This window comes from Perissodus microlepis, chromosome 3, assembly GCF_051167445.1.
Source record: "Perissodus microlepis isolate ML-2025 ecotype Zambia chromosome 3, ASM5116744v1, whole genome shotgun sequence".
NCBI lineage: Eukaryota > Metazoa > Chordata > Actinopteri > Cichliformes > Cichlidae > Perissodus > Perissodus microlepis.
This window is the reverse complement of record NC_140463.1, coordinates 41,349,173-41,370,525: the sequence shown is the minus strand read 5'-3', so window position 1 is coordinate 41,370,525 and position 21,353 is coordinate 41,349,173. Positions and strand designations below refer to the sequence as shown.

Sequence of the window (21,353 nt, the reverse complement as noted above, 5' to 3'; positions counted from 1 at the left end):
CTCCCAAACCCAGGAGTTGTCAGTTTCATTAAGGGACCAGTTGATCAAATCCATAATTCTTTGTGGTTTTTAGAGAACAAGTCTGGGGGACTCTCTTAGGGTTAGAGAATAAGCGAGACTATACAAAAGACATGAGAAGCCAAACAGGAAAGATAAGGGAGAGGGAGAACGTTTGACCGCCTCCGTCAAGAGCCAAGAGAAGAACATTAACCTGTAGAGCCAGAGCTGACAGAAGAGGGGACCTGTACATGAAGATCTGTTTTATCCAAATCTAATCTATTTTCTCGCTTTCTTTTCTTTTCCTGAGGTTATGCTGGTCGTACTGAGCTTCCTGACAACCTGAAGTCCATGTTCAGACCTATATCAATGGTGGTGCCTGACTCTACTCTAATTGCTGAGATCCTGCTCTTTGGTGAGGGCTTCAACGACTGCAAGGTACTAACACTGTATGGAAACTGTATCCCAGCACTGCTCTGGCATTAATGCTACTAGCAAAATAACGCCAAGTGATATTAGCATTTAAGACTGAAGTGCGCTCTTTGCTAAAAGCATTAGATTTGCTGCTCCACTGGTCTAACACAAATATGTTGCTTTGGTTTTAGTGCAACAAAACTGTAATATATTCTGCAGGAATGATGCTGCAAGGAAGTGTTTGAATGGTAATGTTGTAGTCTTGGTTACTGCTTAAAAGAGTTGGAGTTTATCGTGGAGCATGAAGAGATTACATTACAGTATGTAACTGTTGGGATAAATTGAGATTTATGAGGTGCAAGAACAAAGTAGGTCAAAAACAGTATTGCAGGTAGTTTTCATCTATCTATGTATCTACTTCAGGGTTGCAGGGGGGCTGGAACCTATCATAGCTATCATAGGATGAAAAGGCAGGGTACACTTACATACAACACAGGTTGGCAGTATACCTTAACACAGAGAAACATTCACACTTATGGCCAATTTGAAATAACCAGTTAATTAATCATGTATGTTTTCAGACTGTGGGATAGAGCCACAGTAGCTAGAAAGAACCCATATAAACTCCACACAGAAAGGCCAGAGCTGTGAAGTGGATTTGAACCCAAGACCTTCTTGCAACCATTGTCCCATCATGCTGCTAAGATGCCATAGGGACTATGTTTTTTCTGTACCAGAAAGCAGTTCCAGTGAAAAATGGCACTATTTTGAACTATTGTTACTAGTATGCCTTAATTTTACTCTGATTTAATTTTCCCAGGGGGCCACATGAGAAACTGGAACTGTTGTGGAGACCTACACTAATAAGCTGAACTCAGTTCTGCTCATTATTAATTTCATGTCTTTATGAAATGCTACTGATAAGAGGATATGTTACGTTTAGGCAATGGAAATGTGAAATGCACAGTAAAAACGCCAACGTTTTATCACAATTTAATCAAAACTCCATAAAACACTTATGTGGATGTTTTTGAAAAATCTAAAAAAAACTGTTAACTCGGGCGCTGGTTTAGCTCAGTGGGATGAGCAGGCGATCACATGCCGCACAGCTGAGAGCAGCTTTGAGTCTGACCCGTGGCACCAGGTCTTCCCCTCTCTCACTTTCCTGTTAGTCTTCACTGTTCCTAAAAAAAAATAACATTAAAAAAGACAATTAACTTTATACAAAATGCTACTGTTATGTTGGTTAGAGTGTAATTACTTCATCTGCTATGATATTAGCAATGAAAGCAGCTATAGTGCTTTCATTGAGTGCTTGGGTGCCAGCTCCTCCATTAGCTTAAACTCTTCAAATATCCCATATATAACGATGAGTAACAGAGCAATCTGTAAACTAAAGCAGGTGAAAAGGAATAAACTGCATGATATATACTTCTTTATGTTTGAATACTAATTTTACATTGACCTCACATGCGTCTGTCAGGGACATCTAAGAGACTGGATGTGGACCACAGTCTGTACAGTGCCAGGTCTGATCTACAGTAACATATAAACAAGTGTGATTATCATGTTTCATTTTTGTCAGGGTTTCTGGGTCGTTGACCCAGTGTTTTCAGTTCACGTTCACTGTTTATCTACTGCCTGTTCCACTTCCTGTTTTATTGTGTTAGCCTTGGTCTGTGTGCATTATGTTCAGTCCTCTTCCCATTTATCATTAGTTCATTATGTTCAGCTGTTCACTCACCTGTCTCCAATCGTTGTCATTGTTAGTCATGTATTTAATCCCTCTCTTCCCTTCAGCCCTTGTCGTGTCATTGATGTTATGTTGTCGTTTCCGCCTGCGTTCAGTCAGCTAGCCATTCATTCATTCATTCATTCATTCAGTCAGTCAGTCGTCCAGCCAGCCCTTTCCTACTCCTGTTCTGTTTGTTCACTCCGTCGACAATAAACACCAACCTTCACCTACCTACCTGTGAGTCCAGCATTTGGGTCCTCCTTCTCTCATCCACGACACTAATCCTGACAATTTTTGCCTTATTCTTTATTTCTATAAGTAATTAGACTGTTTGCACTGATGCCACTGTAGCAAATATTATTGAATTTCTTATTGTATACACAAAACTAAAATGCTGTAAGAGTCCTGATGATACACCAGATTGGATTTTTTTTTTCTTGCTTTTTTTCTTGACAAACCTCACTTAAGCCTCTTAGTCTAACTTCTCTGCAGGTTTTATCTGCATACCTCAGGTGTCAGCCTAAGAAATGCTATCTGTGCGGTAGTTTTACCCTTTACACAGTTCTGAATGCAAACAATAATTTCTGTATCGTGTTAAACTATCACAGCTTAAACGAAGAGCTGAACCAATCAGCAGATGAGATATTTTTACACAGATAAAGATCTTTATTACTAGTATTGCCTTACCTTATCAAGTTCATCACATTCTACAAAGCCACTCAGTTATTCAAAGACACGGCATGTGGAGGAGGTGGGGGGGTTAAAAACCCACGTAGCTCCAAAATGATGCCTCACATTTTAGTGGTACCTGTTAGTGTATTAGTGTTTTTTTTTTTACTTGCATCTAACTAAAGTGAAGCCTTCTTTGCTGTGACTTTGCTGAACACATGTGATCTCCCTCTGGTAAAAGATGAGTGCTCTCTGACCTTGTGTGAGCATTGGAGAGAGTGGAGCGGCATTGACGCCAGGTGTCTGTGTTTGAGGGTTAGTACGCAGGCTCTTGCACTCCATAGTCAGGGATGTGTTTAAACATATTGTAATGTTGCCTCGTACACACACGCACACACATTCTTCACGCTTTCTAGGTTAAATTTTTCTTTTTCAGTGCTGAATCCTGTTGGGAGCTGCAACTAACCAAAGGTCTAGACAATTAAGGATATCGACCAAGAAACAAGGGCAACAAAAACACACTTGTACTGAAACAGCACAGCTTCTCAGTGCTGCTAAATTTAGAAGTGCATGTTGTTGTTCTGTGTATGTGCAAGCTGGAGAGTCATACATACATAAAGGACACCAACTTGGGCAGGTCTTGGTTCCTGTTATCAGAAATATTTTCATATAATGCTTTAACAAGTAATAATAAGTATGCAAATGAAGCATTAGTGAAGCTTAAGTAAATGAAAGTGGTAATTGTGCATGAGCTGTGAATACGCACATCCAGTACAGTACACACAGACACAAAAAGGGTTTCCACAGCTACAGCTTTGGAACGTTTTAAATGGACATTTTATTTTATTAACCTTGTTTTCTTGCAGCGTGAAGATTACATACCCATTAATGTTTTGTCCCACAGAAGAAGCCGCTGGTGTGGTTAAATACACGATCTGCATTTTGTGGATTGTCTCATTTCTGTCACACTGTAATTTTAATCCTGTGTACCCTTCTTCCCTTTTCCTCCTTTTTTCTGTGTGTCTTTATGCTAATTTTAATTTCCCTCTGATGTTGTCCTTGTAGGTCCTTGCTAAGAAAGTGTTCACTCTGTACTCTCTGGCGGTGCAGCAGCTGTCCAAACAGGACCACTATGATTTTGGCCTTCGTGCTCTCACCTCTCTGCTTCGCTTTGCTGGAAAGAAGCGGCGCTCTTGCCCAAATGTTCCTGATGAAGAAGTATGTATCTCTCTCTCTCACACACACACACACACACACACACACACACACACACACACACACACGTGGTTTGAAGGAAATTGAAAATAATAAAAATATAAATACTGGAACTTTTATCTTTTAGGAACTCTTAGGCATCTACAGCCATACACACTACAGAAACTAAATGATATTGTTCACAAAATTAGAGATAAAGAAAAAAACAAATATTTGATTTATTTACACTGCTTGTTTTTAGTTTAAAAATGTGTCAAGTTTTTCCAAAAACACTGAAAAGGCTTGTTTTCTGTGTTCATATGAGCGCATAACTATACACCGCGTTCCAAATTATTATGCAAATGATATTTTTCTCTGTTTTTCCTAAACAGTCGATTCAAATGACAGTCGGCATAATTTTCGAGTCATCGACCAATAGAGTGTAATTCAGACGTTACTGAACAAAACTCCCAATGAAATCAGTATGTTTTTCAGAAATAAAACACTTAAAATGCACTATTCCAAATTATTACGCACACAGAGTTTCAAAAGATTTTATAGGTTGTAGAGAATTGAAAATGGTCATTTGTTGAATTTGCAGCATTAGTAGATCAATTTCATTGAAATCAAAAGCTGTTTCAATCAAAAACATCTTAACAGGTCAAGTTACATATTAACATAGGACCCCTTTTTGATAGCAGTTTTACAATTCTTGCATCCATGGAACTTGTAAGTTTTTGGAAAGTTTCTACTTGAATGTCTTTGCAGGATGTCAGAATAGCCTCCCAGAGCTGCTGTTTGGATGTGAACTGCCTCCCACCCTCATTTTTTTTGCTTGAGGATGCTCCAAAGGTTTGCAATAGGATTGAAGTCAGGGAAGAATGGGGACCACACCATGAGTTCCTCTCCTTTTACGTGGATAGCAGCCAATGATGCAGAGGTGTTCCTTGTAACATGAGATGGTGCATTATCTTGCATGAAGACGGTTGTGTTGCAGAAGGCACAGTTCTTCTCTTTCTACCATGGAAGAAAGTGGTCAGTCAGAAACTCCACATACTTTGCAGAGGTCATTTTCACACCTTCAGGGACCTTAAAGGGGCCGACCAGCTCTCTCCCCGTGATTCAGGCTCAAAACGTGACTCCACCACCTCCTTGCTGACGACACAGCTTTGTTGGGACATGGTGGCCGTCCACCGACCATCCAGGGCTGCACGGCACTCATCAGTGAACAAGACTGTCTGAAAATTTCTTCATGTAGTTCTGGGCCCACTGCAGCCGTTTCTGCTTGTGAGCACTGGTTAGGGGTGGCCGAATAGAAGGTTTATGCACAACTGCAAGTCTCTGGAGGATCCTACACCTTGATGTTCGCAGGGCTCCAGAGGCACCAGCAGCTTCAAATATGTGTTTGCTGCTTTGTAATGGCCTTTTAGCAGCTGCTCTCTTAATCTGATGTATTTGTCTGGCAGAAACCTTCATCATTGTGCCTTTATCCATACGAACACATGTGTGCTCTGACTTAGCCACAAATCTCGTAACATTATGGCGATCACGCTTAAATTTTTATGAAATATCTAAGGTTTTCATTACATGTCCAAGGCATTGAACTATTTCACACTTTTCAGCAGCAGGGAGATCATTTTCCTTCCTATATTGCTTGAAAATAGTGGTCTGCTTAATAATGTGGAACATCCTTCTTTAGTAGTTTTTCCTTTAATCGGGCTCACCTGGCAAACTAATGATCATAGGTGTCCGAGATTGTTTTCAGTGATACAAAGAGTCCTGAGACACAATTCCATCCATGGGTTTAATTGAAAAACAACTTATTTAATCTTTATGACACTTCAACACAATTTGCATAATCGTTTGGAACGCGGTGTATGTGTTTGCTGTGACTGGAAATCAGTGGCGTGCAGTGAGTTTTAAAGGAAGGCGAACAAAGACCCCCATAAAATTCTACATAAAGTATCAAAAATAAAAATATTTATTCTTGAGAAAAACGTTCCCCTTAAGTGTTGTTATTGATCAGTATTACTGGTGCAGATGTTTAAGGCTGAGCTTGTTTTAAACACTTGATATTCTGTTTACTCTGCAGTAGTGCATCATTAAAAAACAGTCACAGCTGAATTAAAAGCCTTGAGCATCATATCATGTGGCATAGTTAACTGTATGTATCTACAGGAGGATGAAATATTAATAAAAACTGAAGGTGGTGTATTAGCAAAACACCTGTTTAAACTTCATCCATTTGGTCAACTAAGTGATTTTTCAGATATGTTAATCTGAAAGTGTTGGTGAACCTCATCGTGCCCGTTTATCCACGGCATAAATGGCAGAAGTCCCCCTCTCCATCATTAAAGGTTTCATTCTTAATGTGCTAAACGAGTTATTAAAAGTTTCTTACAGCACACGAGATGGTTACAAAGAGAAAACTCATCTGTTTCAACCACAATTGAGAGTGCTAACTTACTTGCTAATGCTAACTGTGTTTCTACACAAAGTGCAGTTCATAACTGATCTCAGATCAGTAAAAACAGAGCCAGCAGCAGCTTGCCTTGCACGCTAATCTCCCATCAGAGAGTCAAAGTCTGAATGTGCACACCACTAACTGCAAACTGCTTGTCTCTGAGTCATGAACGTGCCCGTGAGAATGCCAACCACATACAGATTTCTGTGGCTCTGTTGTCAAACTGCCTTAATTCTGCTTCCAGAGATGGTAGCCAACTGCGGTCACAAGATGGTAGTAATGTAAAGTATTGATGCAAACATTCATGAATGAAGCTTTATGCTTTCTTATGAAAGGAGAGCGATCGCTTTACTGTGTGTTTTAATTAATGCCTATTTTTGGATTTCACTACACAAGCGCTGCTTGCTTCTTGTTGCTGTCTTGTTATTCTATTCCTATCTAGTGAATAAAGATCTAAAAAATAAGCTGACCATTTGGAAATCATGAGTAACTCTCTTCCTGTATCTGTATTCTTAGGTCCTACTGATGGCTATGAAGGATATGAACATTGCTAAGCTGACCTCTGCTGACCTGCCATTGTTCAGTGGAATCATTCAAGACTTGTTCCCTGCCGTAGAAACACCTGTAATAGACTATGGCAAAGTAAGTTAATCTAAATCAGCAGTCAAGATAAGCACGGATTTGATATACAACTGGTAAAAAATGGAAACATTGCAGGACTGTCTTTGTGTCCCTGTGTGCACAAAGCCAAACAAATAATATAATATCTCTTTTGGTCAGTGTTCTTGTGCAATAAGATGTCAAAAATAAGTTAAAAAAATGTGACCCTATGATCTTTCATAATGTATCACTTTTTTCTGATATGTGCAGTCTCACTTAGTGCATCACCGATCACTGACTCCTTGTCTATCTTTGGTCTCTTTATTTTCACAGTTAAAGGAAGCTGTGGAGGAGGAGCTTAATCGGAGTGGTTTGCAGGTGACACCCTTTACCGTGACCAAAGTCATCCAACTTTATGAGACTAAAAACTCTCGACACTCCTCCATGCTGGTGGGCAAGACAGGCAGTGCTAAGAGTGTTACCTGGAGGACCCTACAGAATGCCATGACTGCTCTGCATCAAAAAGGAGAGCCAGGCTTTCAGCAGGTCCAGGTTAGTTAGGATAGAGAAGAAAGCATTTCTCTTTTCTTTTTTTTTAAATTGTAATACTGCTTGCTTTTTTAATCAGAAAGAATGTTTTGTTGCCGGGCTTTGAAGTTTGTATTCTTAATGGTAAAAATCTTCAACTACTGTCACAGGATTCTTTTTTTCTTTTTTCATGCAGTTACAGAACAGGCAGTAAGCATCGCAGTGATTAGATCTAAACAGGCAAACATGAATTAAAGGGACTGAAGCTGGCTGCTTGCTTCAGTTTGATTAAATGAGGTCAAAGCTTGTGTCCATTGTACGTTTTTGTCCCAGACAGACTGAACCCTCCCACTTCTTCCACATTAGACACTGAAGCATCATTTCAGCAGAGCTCTTCTCAGTGAAGTAATTGGAAGTCACATACGTCTCTAAGTGTGTGACCTTTTGCTCCTCCAAGCCCATCACTGAGATGAAAACTCACAGTATGAACTCCCTCTGTAACAGAGAACAACTACACCTCAGATCATGTAGACTCACTCTCCACCACCACTGGCACTTTTTTAATATTTATCACAATGTAGCTGAAATCCAATTCTTACTAAAGCTTTTGTTATGCTCGAGAGCTGACAAAGTGTCATATTAATATCTAAATGGTTCAATATTTCCCAGATTCAAATGTTGCATTAAGTTACCAACAAAAAAAGTAAAGAGTAAAGAGCAAAACATAAACAAAATTAGAACGCTGTCGCCTCATTTACATCAGTGTGTATTTCATCTTATGACTGATCTGTATTTAACTACATTCACTTATCTAGGGTTTATTACAGCCTATAAATGATACATGAGATCCTCACGTGGCAAACTCTGCTACATGTTCTGCAAACAATGTAGCAGGACTATGATCTGCTGAAGAAAGAACACAATTTTAAAATGAGCTCAGACTTTTTTTTCTTTTCTGTTCTGTAAAAAAAAGTTTTCATATTGTCATATATCAGACAATAACCATGTCAAATCCAATATATCCAAGCACTGAATGATTATAGATTGGCTACTCTTCACAAAATCTTCTGACTTATGAGCCTGTTTCTGTTGGTGTCTGTACACAGAGTGAAAATCCAATAGTAAAAATGTAAAAACAAAAATGTATTTATGCAACTGATGAACATTGGTTTGGCCAAATTTATCTAACTAAAGCCTTGCATTTCTTTACAAGCTACTCTCCATGATTTTAAAACAGAACAGATGACTCCATTTTTACCATTCATGTCTCATTTTTTCAGGACTATCCTCTGAATCCCAAAGCCCTCAGTTTAGGAGAGCTGTATGGCGAGAATGATCTCTCTACTAACGAGTGGACTGATGGAGTGCTGTCATCCCTCATGAGATCAGCTTGCGCAGGTGCGAACCCCAGAAAAACACACACACTGTATGGATGATTCTTCCTCATAGCCTGTTCTACCTTCTAAACTGACTGAAATTGAACGTCACAGGGAAGTTTTTTTATATGCTCAGTTTTTTTTAAAGTCATGATGAAAACAAAATAAGTTCTTTGTTCCACGTGTGCATACTGCCACTTTGGAGCGTCACTGAGTACTGAGAAGCTACAGCATATCTGCATAATCTTACATAGGGTGAGCTCATTTACAAACATTTATTGGCTTCACTTGTTACAATAGTCAAAATTTAAAATGAGATCCAGCACTAAAGAAGGATGATTCCTTTTTTTTGGAGCTGTTAGAGAAATAATTAATCGATCTTGTTCACAACAATGTGTCACGTTTACTTAACGGACTCAGGCGCAGACCAGAAATCCTTGTAGAGAAGACAGTTTATTGATACAGACAATACCAGGTGATACTATATACAACGTGCTGGGGGGGGGGGTCCAGGGAAAGGAAGGGGATCAGACGCGCTCCAAAGAGTCACTCTCCTCTCTCCACAACTGGGTTACACAAATCCACACACTCGTCCACGGGATGACAGGCAGGCAGGGAACGGTCCGGGAAAGATCTGTACACAGAAACTTTAGTTGGAGGCGAACAGACGGAAACAACTCACAGATTCTGATTCTCAAACTACTGAGCGACTGACACTGATAGCTCAACGATCCAGCGACGAGTAGCACAGCGCTGCCATCTTAAGTAGGACTCGCAATTACGCAGATAGGCAGCAGGTGTGGAGATGGCAGGTGCGTGGGCCAGGGGCGGGAGCCCATAATGAGCACCGCCGCGGCAAGGGAGAGAGCGAGAGCAAAAACAACAAAAACACATGTTGCCTAAGACGGGATCAGCTGGTGAGGCACAGGGACCATGACACAATGGTTTCAAAATGGATATTACATAGTATTGATTTTAGAGTTTCTTGCCATCAGTGTCAGTGTGAAGCCAGTTTACAAAGGAGAGATCTAAAGATTGAAAGTCAGTGCTTTTATTTTTATGAACTATTAAACAATACATCGACTTCTTACTGTCTTCTTGTTGTGAGTGTGAATGTTGCTATCACACACGTCTCTGTCACAATATCTCCTTTCCTCACTTAAGATGAGAAACCAGATGAGAAGTGGATTGTGTTTGACGGGCCAGTTGACACACTTTGGATTGAGAGTATGAACTCAGTTATGGATGACAACAAAGTGCTCACGCTCATCAACGGAGAGAGAATCTCTATGCCTGAGCAGGTGAGAACAGATCGTGAAACAACACTCATGGGCATTTTTTCATTATTTGACCTTTGACTTTTTCTAATATCATTTATGGTCGCGCCGTCCTCTTCAAGTGCTCCAGTGTGCTGGTGAGAAGGCCAAGTTTTGAATCAGTTTCTGCAAGGAAAGCAGCAAAAATGCAGCGGCTAAAATAGTTTTGTTCAGCCAGACTGTTTTAGATTCTGTTCAGTAAATCCAGAAAAACAAAGGCTCAAACACATGATAAGATTAGTTTTATAAGACAAAGAAGCAGCATTCAAGTGGCTTAATCCTTGTTATCTGGCTCACATATGAAATGGAAGAAAATTTCAGCTTATCATCACTCAGAATCGTCTGTGCTTTATTTGATTAACTGAGGGAGGGAGCTGAATCACACATGCTGACAATAAAGCTGCGCACACGCTGGAAGAGATTCACTTGTCCACATAGCTTTGAAGCTGACAGCTGGCTGCTTGCAAACATTTCAAGCTTCGGTTGCCTAGGTGACCCTAGGTGTGTTTACTACTGGGTTATATGTCAAACAGCGATTGTCACTCTCAGTGGTAGTCGATTTAGTCGGTTGACTGGAAGTTGGGAAAAGTTTATCTCAGGTCATGCTTTCTTCCTGTTGCCAGCAGTTATTTAACCTGCTGAGTCGCAGATCTCATTCAATTACTATGGACTAATTACTGGTTGCCACATTGCTGCCAGTTGCTTCCTATATTTATGCAGCTTTAGTGAATATGTATAAAAACTACAATTCATTTGTTGCAGGTGTCTCTTCTATTTGAGGTGGAGAATCTAGCAGTGGCTTCTCCAGCTACGGTGTCCCGCTGTGGAATGGTCTACAATGATTATACTGATCTGGGATGGAAACCCTTTGTGCAGTCCTGGCTGGACAAGCGACACAAAGTACAATACAGTCACTCATAATAACTCTCATTAGGACATGCATTTCAGTTAAGAGTATGTATAGTTAACGAGTATGATTAGTAATGTTTTCTTTTTTCTGGCACCGTTCTCTTTACTTCCATGTGTCACTCTATGTCACTTCACAGGCTGAAGTGAACCATTTGAAGCCCTTGTTCGAGAAGTACATAGAGAGCACGATCAACTATAAGAAGAGCAACTGCAAGGAGCTGATCCCCATCACCGAACTTAATGGCGTCACCTCTCTCTGCCGCCTCTATGACTCCCTGGCTACATCGAGCAGTGGGGTATAATAAGCAGAGTGCAAATGTAGATTGTAATCCCATCCATGGGTAATTGCACCACAACAGTGATGAATTGTCGATCTCTAATAGGTGTAACTAAATGCATTTTTCCTTTGCTCTATCTTCAGGTGAATCCTTCAGACACAGATAGCCTGGGTAGGATGGTGGAACTGTGGTTCATCTTCAGCCTTATCTGGTCCATATGTGCCTCTGTCGACGAGGATGGACGCAAGAGGATGGACAACTTCCTACAGGAGATGGAGGGAACATTCCCTGCCAAGGTCTTCCAGAGAACATTTTTGTTTACACACTAATGGCATATGAAATGAGTTAACTTCTATTCTATAACCTCATTACATTCCCCAATAAAGGTAGGGAATTAACCAGTGTCAAGTGTACTTATTTTGTAATTGTAAATAAACTATTTTTTTACAAAATTTTTAACAAGTAGACCAACACAGTAACCTGTTTTTCCCCAATTATCACTCAAACCTTTCAATTCTATGAATTCGTTGAGTAGATGGTTGCACACCTGCAAGCCTGTGTCAAGTGTTAAGTTATATGAATTCTTGCAGGACACAGTTTATGAGTACTACGTGGACCCAAAGAACAAATGCTGGGCTTCATTTGAAGATAAATTGCCAAAAGGCTGGCGCTACAATGCTTCGTAAGTAATCAGATATTATTATGCGATCTGGATCTATGACATATTTATGTATCTCCCTGTCTTTTCCCTCAGAGCTCCATTCTATAAGATTATGGTTCCAACTGTGGACACCGTTCGCTATAACTTACTGGTTAAGGCTCTGGTGTTGAAACACTACCCTGTGCTGCTCACTGGGCCAGTGGGCACCGGTAAAACTTCAGTGGCTCAGAGTATTCTGCAGGGCTTAGATAACAAATGGAAGACCCTCACCATCAACATGTCTTCACAGGTCAGTTCATTGTCTGTGTTTAGCTGTGTATGCCATGTGTGTGCTGATGTTTATCTCTGTGCGTTAATTAGGCCTAATTAGTGCCTACTTGTTCTGGTTACAGTTATAAGCTGGTAGATGCTCTGAAGAAATATTTTAAAGATTTATGATTATTCACGTCGTTTCATCTTTCGTTTGCTGTCCAGACCACCTCTAACAACATCCAGGACATTATAGAGAGTCGCATAGAAAAGAGAACCAAAGGCGTGTATGTGCCAGCAGGTGGGAAACACCTGCTGTGTTTCCTTGATGACCTCAACATGCCGGCTCATGACCTCTTTGGCTCCCAGCCACCCCTGGAGCTTCTGCGCCTATGGATTGACTATGGCTTCTGGTATGATCGCAAGAAACAGACCCTAAAGGTTGTCAAGGTGAGAAACTGAGTTTTAATGAAGGCGTGAGTGAGGCGTGTTATAATTGGAGAGATAGTTTTGCTGCTTTCTAAGGGCCTTGGTTTAAACTGTGTGACAATGTGAAATGTTTTCTGTTTTATATGCAGAGGATGCTACACTTTTTCTGTTGTATTTCAGGACATGTTCTTGCTAGCATCAATGGGGCCCCCTGGTGGTGGGAGGACTCACATCACGCCGCGTTTTCAGAGTCGATTCAACCTCATTAATATGACTTTCCCTAATGTAAGTGTTGCTCTCTTTTCTGTCTTTTCTTCCGATAATTAAGCAGCGTGATATTTTAGCAGGCAGTTATGTTTTACTTTCTCTGTGTAATGCCTTCTTCATTTACACAGGCACATTTTTGCATTTCTTCAGTGTTGACTGTGGTTTTGCTCCTGTTGGTGTTTTCTGTTTGTTAGTGCTTTTTTCATGGCACCCTACAGGAATGACCCTGATTGTAATTATAGCCACGATGACAAATGCTGTAAAATTGCGTTCTCTTTCACATTTCTAACACCCTCAAGTTTACAATTGTGTTCTAGCTTGCCTGTGCGCTGCCCTGCTAATTTACCTCCTACCATCTCCCCCCTCCCTCTTTGTTCCCTTATGTGTTTGTTACTCTTATTTTGTAGTTTTGGGCATGTTTATAATTTCCCTGTTTTATTGTTCACTCCCTTCTTCGCTCCCTTCTAATCACAGTCTCTTTTTAGTATTTTCATTTATCAGCTAGCATCAATTATCTGACTCCAATCTCAACCCTGTTTTCTGTTGCCTTAGAAGAGCTAAATTAAATTTGCTTTAAAAATTGCTGGAGCCATGCTGCATTCAGGATCTAAACACTTGAAATTTTAGTTGCTTTGTCTGGTTTATGTGTGAATTGGGCAGCATGAAATTAGATTTTAAGAAATTATCTTGCTGTTGTAACCACTACACCTGCATTTTCCTGGTATGCTACTGACATGCCTGCATGTTGTGTTTTGGGAATATTGTTGCCTTTCCTCTCTGCATGCAGGCCTCCCAGATCAAGTGCATCTACAGTGCCATGATCAACCAAAAGCTCCAGGAGTTTAAAGAGGAGCTGAAGCCCATTGGAAAGCTTCTCACTCAGGCAACCTTAGAGCTGTATAATGGCGTCACTGCCTTTTTTCTTCCCACTCCAGCCAAGATACATTACCTCTTCAACCTCAGGGACATCTCCAAGGTACATTTGTGTACATCAGTATGAACTTCTGTTGTACGGCACATAAATAGTACAACCAAAGACTGCTTAAAATGCATTTTCCATAAAACACTTACTAACTAAACTTCACCTTGGTAAGAATAACACATATCTACTTGGTTACACAGTCTTCATGAGTTCATTCAGATTTTAATGAAAACTCTGAATTATTTAGTACCTTTGAAATTAAAATGCTCTGTGATATATCTCCCCCCCCCCCCCCCCCCCTGTTTATCTCTTGTAGGTGTTTCAGGGTTTACTAAGAGCTCATCCAGACTTCCATGATACCAAAACCAACATTACTAGACTGTGGATCCATGAATGTTTCAGGTGATCACAGTATTTGAATGTCTTTCTGCAGTGCTTTATAAATTAAAATGCACGGGTACTTTTGTCATGTATACAGAGAATAATATCTGGATGATGTGATTTGTCAATTTCAGGGTTTTCTCAGATCGGCTTGTAAACCACAGTGATATGGATACCTTTATTTCTCTCCTAGAGGAAAAACTGGGTTCACTCTTTGACGTCACCTTCCACAGCATCTGCCCGAACAAGCAACCACCAATATTTGGTACTTAATTATTTGCATTCTGTGCATAAACATTGTTTCTCCAATATGTGTAAAAATACTCCCACGGATGAGTTCATGGGTTGATGGCTAATTTCTAAGTCCATTACCAGCCCAGAAAATGTGAAACGGTTTAAATGCGTTTATTGTTGTCCTGTGGGGTAGGTGATTTCATGAGTGAGTCGTCTGTCTATGAGGACCTGCATGACATGAAGAGTCTCAAGAAGTTCATGGAAACACAGCAAGAGGACTACAATCTGACACCTGGCGTGGTGCCTACAAACCTGGTGCTCTTCAGAGATGCCATCGAACACAGTACATCTGAAACGCAACACACACAACCACGCACATTTGTATGCATGTTTAAAACAGGGCAATACACCTGATGCATCAACCCACAGTGTCAGTTCCACCCACAAGTCATTGTACTGTTGAACTGTTCTGATCTGTCTTTGCTGTGATCAGTTTCTCACTTTTAACAATCAGATCTATCTTGAAACTGCTTTGAAAAACAGAGAAAAAGGGCAAAACTAAAAGCTGAGAGACTAAGGACCTATCAGCACGCTCAATACTGTCAGCATGCTATTTTGTGGCATGGTATCTAAGTCAGTAGCAGTGCACTATTGTCTAACTCACACTAATTTTAGTTTTTATATTGTATTTCCTCCTGGGATTTCCGGGCACGGTGAAGCTGATGTGTTATATCTTTCTGCTCCCTTTGCAGTTACTCGGATCATTCGAGTGATCAGTCAGCTCAGGGGCAACGTGCTGGTGGTAGGTGTCGGGGGCTCAGGTCGGCGAAGCCTGTCTAAGATCGCTGCCTTCATATGTCAGTACCAGGTATTCCAAGTGGAAGTCACCAAGCAGTACCGCAAACTGGAGTTTAGAGAGGGTGAGGTCCGCCACACAACCGTTACATTCACAGACTTTTGAGAAACTGCAATTTATCTACTACCTTCCAGTTAAAATGAAAAAAGCTAAAACCAAACATGCCAATTTAATAATATTAGGAAATTCGTGGATGTCAGCATTGCATAAGTTGAATATGTTTACTAGTTTCCAACATACAGTGAGGGATTTTAAGTGTGCGTGTGTCTGTGTGTGTGTGGCTTCTAGACATCAAGAAGCTGTACCGTTTGGCGGGTGTGGACAACAAGCCCACAGTCTTTCTGTTCAATGACACCCAGATTGTTGATGAATCCTTCCTAGAGGATATCAATAACATCCTGAGTTCAGGAGAGGTGCCTAACCTATATAAGCCAGACGAGTTTGTAGAGGTGTGTATAGCTTTCATCTGGCCAGTATGTCTTTCTATCTCTAGGGCATATCATTTGATTTCCATACCATATTTATTCATTCTACGAAGCCAACAGGTAGCATATGGGTAAATGAAATCGGTTTTCACAAAGCGTAGATTCACAATGCTCATATCCTCATGCAGTGTGTAATACTGTCTCTTTGCCTGTAGGTATGCAATGCTCTTTCAGAGTCTGCCAGGAAAGACAATGTGGCTGAGACTCCTGACTCATTGTTCAGCTACCTGATCGAGCGAGTCAGGAACAACCTGCACATTGTGCTCTGTTTGAGTCCAGTGGGAGAGCCATTCAGGTAGAGTCTATTTATGTAATGTATCCTGACTGACAAGAAGTTCCTGCCCCCTTTTTTGGGGGGGTTTCTCCAGATTTTTTTTAAACTACTGAATAAATGTGGGACTGGAGGAAGAAAGGGATGAAAGTGTTTTTTGCTGTGCTACAGTATTCAAACGGAGAAATCCACTTTGTGATTCCAAGTAAAATGAACACAATAAACCCTCTATGATATCATTTTAGTCATGGAGATTTGTAAATAAATACATTTAAATCAACTGGCAGCCTTTTACAGAGCGACTAGTCTCGACACCACTCTGCAAAGTTGCAGTTAGAACAGTGAGTCATCTAAGATAAACAAGGTCAAGTTATTTGAGTGATTCTAGAGCAAGGACTCGTGCTGAGACAGACGACCAGCTGTCTGTACACACAAACATGTGGTGAGCAAACAGATGAACACACATTTTCTTTTGTTGATAAAAACAGCTCTTCACTGACAAGCATTAAGGGAAGAGCTTGTTATGAGTGGTAGGCCTTTTAACCCTTGTTCCAATTAGCGGTGCAGTGTAGCAGTCGCACAATGTTGAGAAGTGGCTGTTTGCCTACAGGAACCGCATCCTCCAGTACCCAGCTCTTGTTAACTGCACCACTATAGACTGGTTCTGTGAATGGCCCAACGATGCCCTCCTGGAGGTTGCTGAGAGGTACTTGGACGGAATGGAGCTGGGCTCAGTGGAAGGGGTGAGGCATGCACACACAAAGAGACATATGTGCACTTTTACCTTTGAGCATTTAAGCACAGAGGGGAGAAGATATTACATGATTTGTCTCAAGGTAACATTTCTACGTTTCTGTGTGACGTTTTAGATCCAGACAAATGTTGCCAGTATCTTTGTGACCACACACCAGTCAGTAGCACAAGTCTCCCAAAGAATGAAACTGGAGCTGAGGAGACAAAATTATGTGACACCAACAAACTACCTGGAGCTGGTGTCTGGATACAAGAAGTAAGCAGCTTTTTACCTTTGAATTCCTCCTTTGCTTGTCTTCACTTTTCCTACCACATTGAAATGCTTCATAAGTGTTTTACGCTCACTTGGATAGCAATGAAGATACACTGCACTGTTGTAGGTTATGAGTTTGAGGGTATTTACAGTTGCAGTCTGTCTGACTCTTCTCTACTGCGCTTCCTTGGTGGTTAAATAGCTCTGCTTGCCCGTTCCATTCCCTAAATGCGCATCTCTGTTAAAATCAGCTTGTCGGGCTTCTGTTTGCGAATGTGTTTGTGCCGATCCAGACTGCTGGCGGAGAAACGCGGTGAGTTGGGAGAGCAGGTGAGCAAGCTGCGTAACGGCCTTCTGAAAATCAGTGAAACGAGGGAGAAAGTGGAGGCCATGTCTCTAGAGCTCGAAGAGGCCAAAAAGCAGGTTGCCGAGTTCCAGAAACAGTGTGATGAATATTTGTCCGTCATTGTGCAACAAAAGAAAGAAGCCGACAGCCAGCAGAAGGTATGTGCTACAGTACATGAACATAACTCACTGCAGAGATTGAAGTAATATTTGCATGGGTTACTTCCACGAGTCACCTAAAGATCCTTTTGAATTAAAACTGGTTTATGTTTGAAATGTTATGTGGTAGATTGTTACTGAAAAAACTGAATAAATAATAACAGTTGAACTCACATTCACTCACATGTGTGCTTGCAATCAGACGGTGAGTGATGAAAATGAGAAAATCGGGGCAGAAGAGTTGCAGTGTAAAGCCATGGCTGAGAATGCACAGAGAGACCTGGACGAGGCCCTGCCTGCCCTGGAAGAAGCCATGAAGGTATGTTTGTCCCACTGACTGCTCTCATGGAATAACATGTATGCGCTTACTTTGTTCGTTATATTGTCTGGTTTGGGTATTTGGTGAGTAATTTGCTACGAGTACCACTCGGCATGTGTTTTTTGTCTTATTTGTATTGGATTTTCACATGACTGAGCCTTCTAACAACCACACATTGATGTTTTTGCACATAGGCTCTGGAGTCTCTGAATAAGAAGGACATGACAGAGATCAAATCATACGGCCGTCCTCCTGCGCTGGTGGAGACAGTGATGCATGCTGTTATGACCCTTCTGGAGAAAGAGCCAACCTGGGCAGAAGCCAAGAGACAGCTGGGTGAGCGACAGCAGCAGTGCAGGAATTAATTGAAGAGAGAGTTTGGCAAAAGAACAGAAATAACAGGCAAAACTATAGTGTAGTGAAAATGAGTACAGCACAACCAGAGAATTACAGTCCACAGTTACAATCAGCTTTTTTGAGGAAAAAGGGTGATTGTAGATGTTATATTAGGGGTTAAATGTACTCATTCTTTTTCATCTTTAATACAGCAATTGATTGTTAACTGACTGTCATGTGTCTCTGGCAGGTGAGGGCAACTTCATCAAAACATTGGTTAATTTTGACAAAGATAATATATCAGACCGTGTTTTGAAGAAGATTGGCCTGTACTGCAAGCAAGTGGACTTCCAGCCAGAGATCATCGGCAAAGTATCGCTGGCTGCCAAGTCACTCTGTATGTGGGTCAGAGCCATGGAGGTAAGAGGTCGCACACACTTTTAAACATACTTACAAATAACAATAGTCACCGTGGACCTGCTAACATATGGTAAGTGGTAGTTGGTTATAGTTAAACATGGCGATATATAATGGATTGTAGATAAACAAAAGACACTGTCATCCACAGTGCAGTTTAAGCACACTACAGCAAAAGAAGAAAGCACATGCCCAAGAAAGTAGAATATAAGAACAGTAACAAAAAAGTAGCTTCATTACATATGAAGAGAAAAAGTCTGGGGCAAAACTAAATCCATGAATGTTTAAATGGTTTTTCCAGGTGTACGGTCGTGTCTACAGGGTAGTAGAACCAAAGCGTGCCCAGCTGAATGCTGCCATGGCCCAGCTAGCAGAGAAGCAGGCCGCACTGGCCGAGGCTCAAAACAAACTACGAGCGGTATGAAGAACCAGTACATCATGGAACCACCAGACAGATATAAGCGTTTGATTGATGAGAGCTCAGTTTGCAAACGAGCATAATGGCGTTCCATTATTATAATCGTTCTGTACCTGCATGTGTTTGTGAGCAGTTGGGGGAAAAATTGGAGCAGCTGAAAAAGCAGCACAGTGAAAAGCTGGCCATGAAGGAGAGTTTGAGGAAGAAATCAGATGAGATGGAGGTGAAACTGGACCGTGCTGGCAAACTGGTGACGGGACTTGCTGGAGAGAGGGTCCGCTGGGAGGAGAGAGTTGTTGTACGCCCCTCCCCCCACACACACACACACACACTCATACCCACTCACAGCAATGGAAAGAGTACTAAAAAAGTGTACTGTAACTTTATGTGCATTGAATTTAAAAAAGCAGCACCTCATCGTGTTCCCAGGTGAGCTGTATCACCTGTCTAAACTTAAAATACTACTTAAAATATGGCAAAGAACAATACTTAACATAAAAACCCACATTCATGTTTATGTAATCCAAATCTGTGTGTTTTTCAGGGCCTTGAAGAAAATATGGGGTATCTGGTGGGAGACTGTTTGCTGGCAGCTTCTTTTCTCTCATACATGGGCCCCTTCCTTTCCAACTATAGAGAGGAGTTGCTTCAAATCTGGATGAAGGAGGTCAGACAGCCAAACGCACTGTTAAAACACCCAGTAAATCCTACTGTGCAGTAAACTTCTAGTGAACGTCTAAGAAAAAAATGCCCTCTTAAAATGTTTAACTGAACATCTGAATAACCCATGTATAGTGTACTCTTTTATTTTTCCTGTTTTTTATTTCTTCTCTCTTTCTTTCTGTATCTGCTTACACTCTTTTCAGGTAAAGGGCTTAGGGATCGCATGTACACCAGAATTCAGTTTTGCAGTTTTTATGTCCAAACCCACAGTGGTGAGAGACTGGAACATCCAGGGCCTGCCCACTGATGCTTTTTCTACTGAGAACGGAATTATAGTCACCCGTGGAAACCGGTCAGTGCATCATTCGGTATCATATTATAAGTTTTATTATTATTAGTTTTGGGGAATCTCATTTCATGTGTTTTTTTTTGGATTTAGAGTTGTGTATGTATGTTTTACATTTTACAAACCATGTGTGAAGGTGTAAATACAACTTCTTATATCTTTCTCTGCTCTTTTTGTCAAGATGGCCACTGATGGTGGACCCTCAAGGCCAAGCTTTGAAGTGGATTAAAAAGATGGAACTATCAAGGGTAAGAACTGGGTTCTTTCTATCCCACCAAGTGCTGGGTGGGAACATTACATCCTCAAATATAACTCAAAATACCTTACTAAACTTTGTTTGACTGCCCATAAAGGTTTAGTAGATACATTTTCATTAACTCTAACTGTCCTCTCTCTTCTTTCTTTTTTATTGCCGTGCCTGGTAGCAATGCATTTCCCTTATTTGAGCTGACCTTTTACTTTTCTGAGACTATCACAACTCATCTCAAATTCACTGCACCAACATACTCATGATCCCCCTCAAGTAATTACTGAACCTATGAAGACTGCCTGCCAGTACTTTTTACAAAGCAAATAAGATGAACTTCACTGACATTTAAAAATCTCAACTCAGATGAGTTTATAAATATAAAGAAATACATTTTTAATGATTATGAATGAGGAATTGTTTGAGATTATTTCTGAGGCTGTTGGTATGTTTTTGTGTTTGACAGGCTGTGTTGTTGTTGTTGTCTCTTATCTGCCAAACTCGCAGGGTCTCAAAGTAATCGATTTTCAAATGCCAGACTACCTGCGGGTGCTGGAGAATGCCATCCAGTTTGGGAATCCTGTTTTGCTGCAGAATGTCCAGGAGGAATTGGAGCCCTCTCTCAACCCAGTTCTCAACAAGTCCCTGACACGCATAGGTCTGATGCAAATGCATGCACACACACACATAGGCAAAGTCACACTTTAAAATAGCAGCTGGTGAAATAAATTTTTACCTGGTTGAGTGGTTTCAAATCCAGGTGGAGACTTTTCTGTCTGGAGTTGCATGTTCTCCCTGTGTCTGCAAGGGTACTTCCACCCATAGTCTAAAGACCGCATGGGGTTAAGTTCATTTATAATTC

The 21,353-nt window shown here is 40.9% G+C and overlaps 1 protein-coding gene across 2 annotated transcripts in view; it reads left to right on the top strand.

Moving 5' to 3' along the window:
- The window catches only part of dnah2 (dynein, axonemal, heavy chain 2), a 63,381-nt gene that overhangs the window by 24,752 nt on the left and 17,276 nt on the right, over positions 1–21,353 (top strand). For both annotated transcript variants that reach the window (XM_084924502.1, XM_084924503.1), the window contains exons 39-70: positions 308–435; positions 3,881–4,033; positions 6,990–7,115; positions 7,407–7,625; positions 8,882–8,999; positions 10,142–10,278; positions 11,056–11,193; positions 11,340–11,498; positions 11,624–11,776; positions 12,071–12,162; positions 12,235–12,430; positions 12,616–12,840; positions 13,000–13,104; positions 13,874–14,062; positions 14,325–14,410; positions 14,524–14,654; positions 14,817–14,966; positions 15,376–15,543; positions 15,768–15,928; positions 16,120–16,259; positions 16,846–16,978; positions 17,105–17,244; positions 17,535–17,745; positions 17,948–18,064; positions 18,259–18,400; positions 18,651–18,820; positions 19,119–19,235; positions 19,369–19,533; positions 19,780–19,902; positions 20,102–20,250; positions 20,426–20,492; positions 20,999–21,149. In XM_084924502.1, the coding sequence (XP_084780628.1) occupies positions 308–435; positions 3,881–4,033; positions 6,990–7,115; positions 7,407–7,625; positions 8,882–8,999; positions 10,142–10,278; positions 11,056–11,193; positions 11,340–11,498; positions 11,624–11,776; positions 12,071–12,162; positions 12,235–12,430; positions 12,616–12,840; positions 13,000–13,104; positions 13,874–14,062; positions 14,325–14,410; positions 14,524–14,654; positions 14,817–14,966; positions 15,376–15,543; positions 15,768–15,928; positions 16,120–16,259; positions 16,846–16,978; positions 17,105–17,244; positions 17,535–17,745; positions 17,948–18,064; positions 18,259–18,400; positions 18,651–18,820; positions 19,119–19,235; positions 19,369–19,533; positions 19,780–19,902; positions 20,102–20,250; positions 20,426–20,492; positions 20,999–21,149 (4,659 nt within the window). The remainder of the gene's footprint in view (positions 1–307; positions 436–3,880; positions 4,034–6,989; positions 7,116–7,406; positions 7,626–8,881; positions 9,000–10,141; positions 10,279–11,055; positions 11,194–11,339; positions 11,499–11,623; positions 11,777–12,070; positions 12,163–12,234; positions 12,431–12,615; positions 12,841–12,999; positions 13,105–13,873; positions 14,063–14,324; positions 14,411–14,523; positions 14,655–14,816; positions 14,967–15,375; positions 15,544–15,767; positions 15,929–16,119; positions 16,260–16,845; positions 16,979–17,104; positions 17,245–17,534; positions 17,746–17,947; positions 18,065–18,258; positions 18,401–18,650; positions 18,821–19,118; positions 19,236–19,368; positions 19,534–19,779; positions 19,903–20,101; positions 20,251–20,425; positions 20,493–20,998; positions 21,150–21,353) is intronic.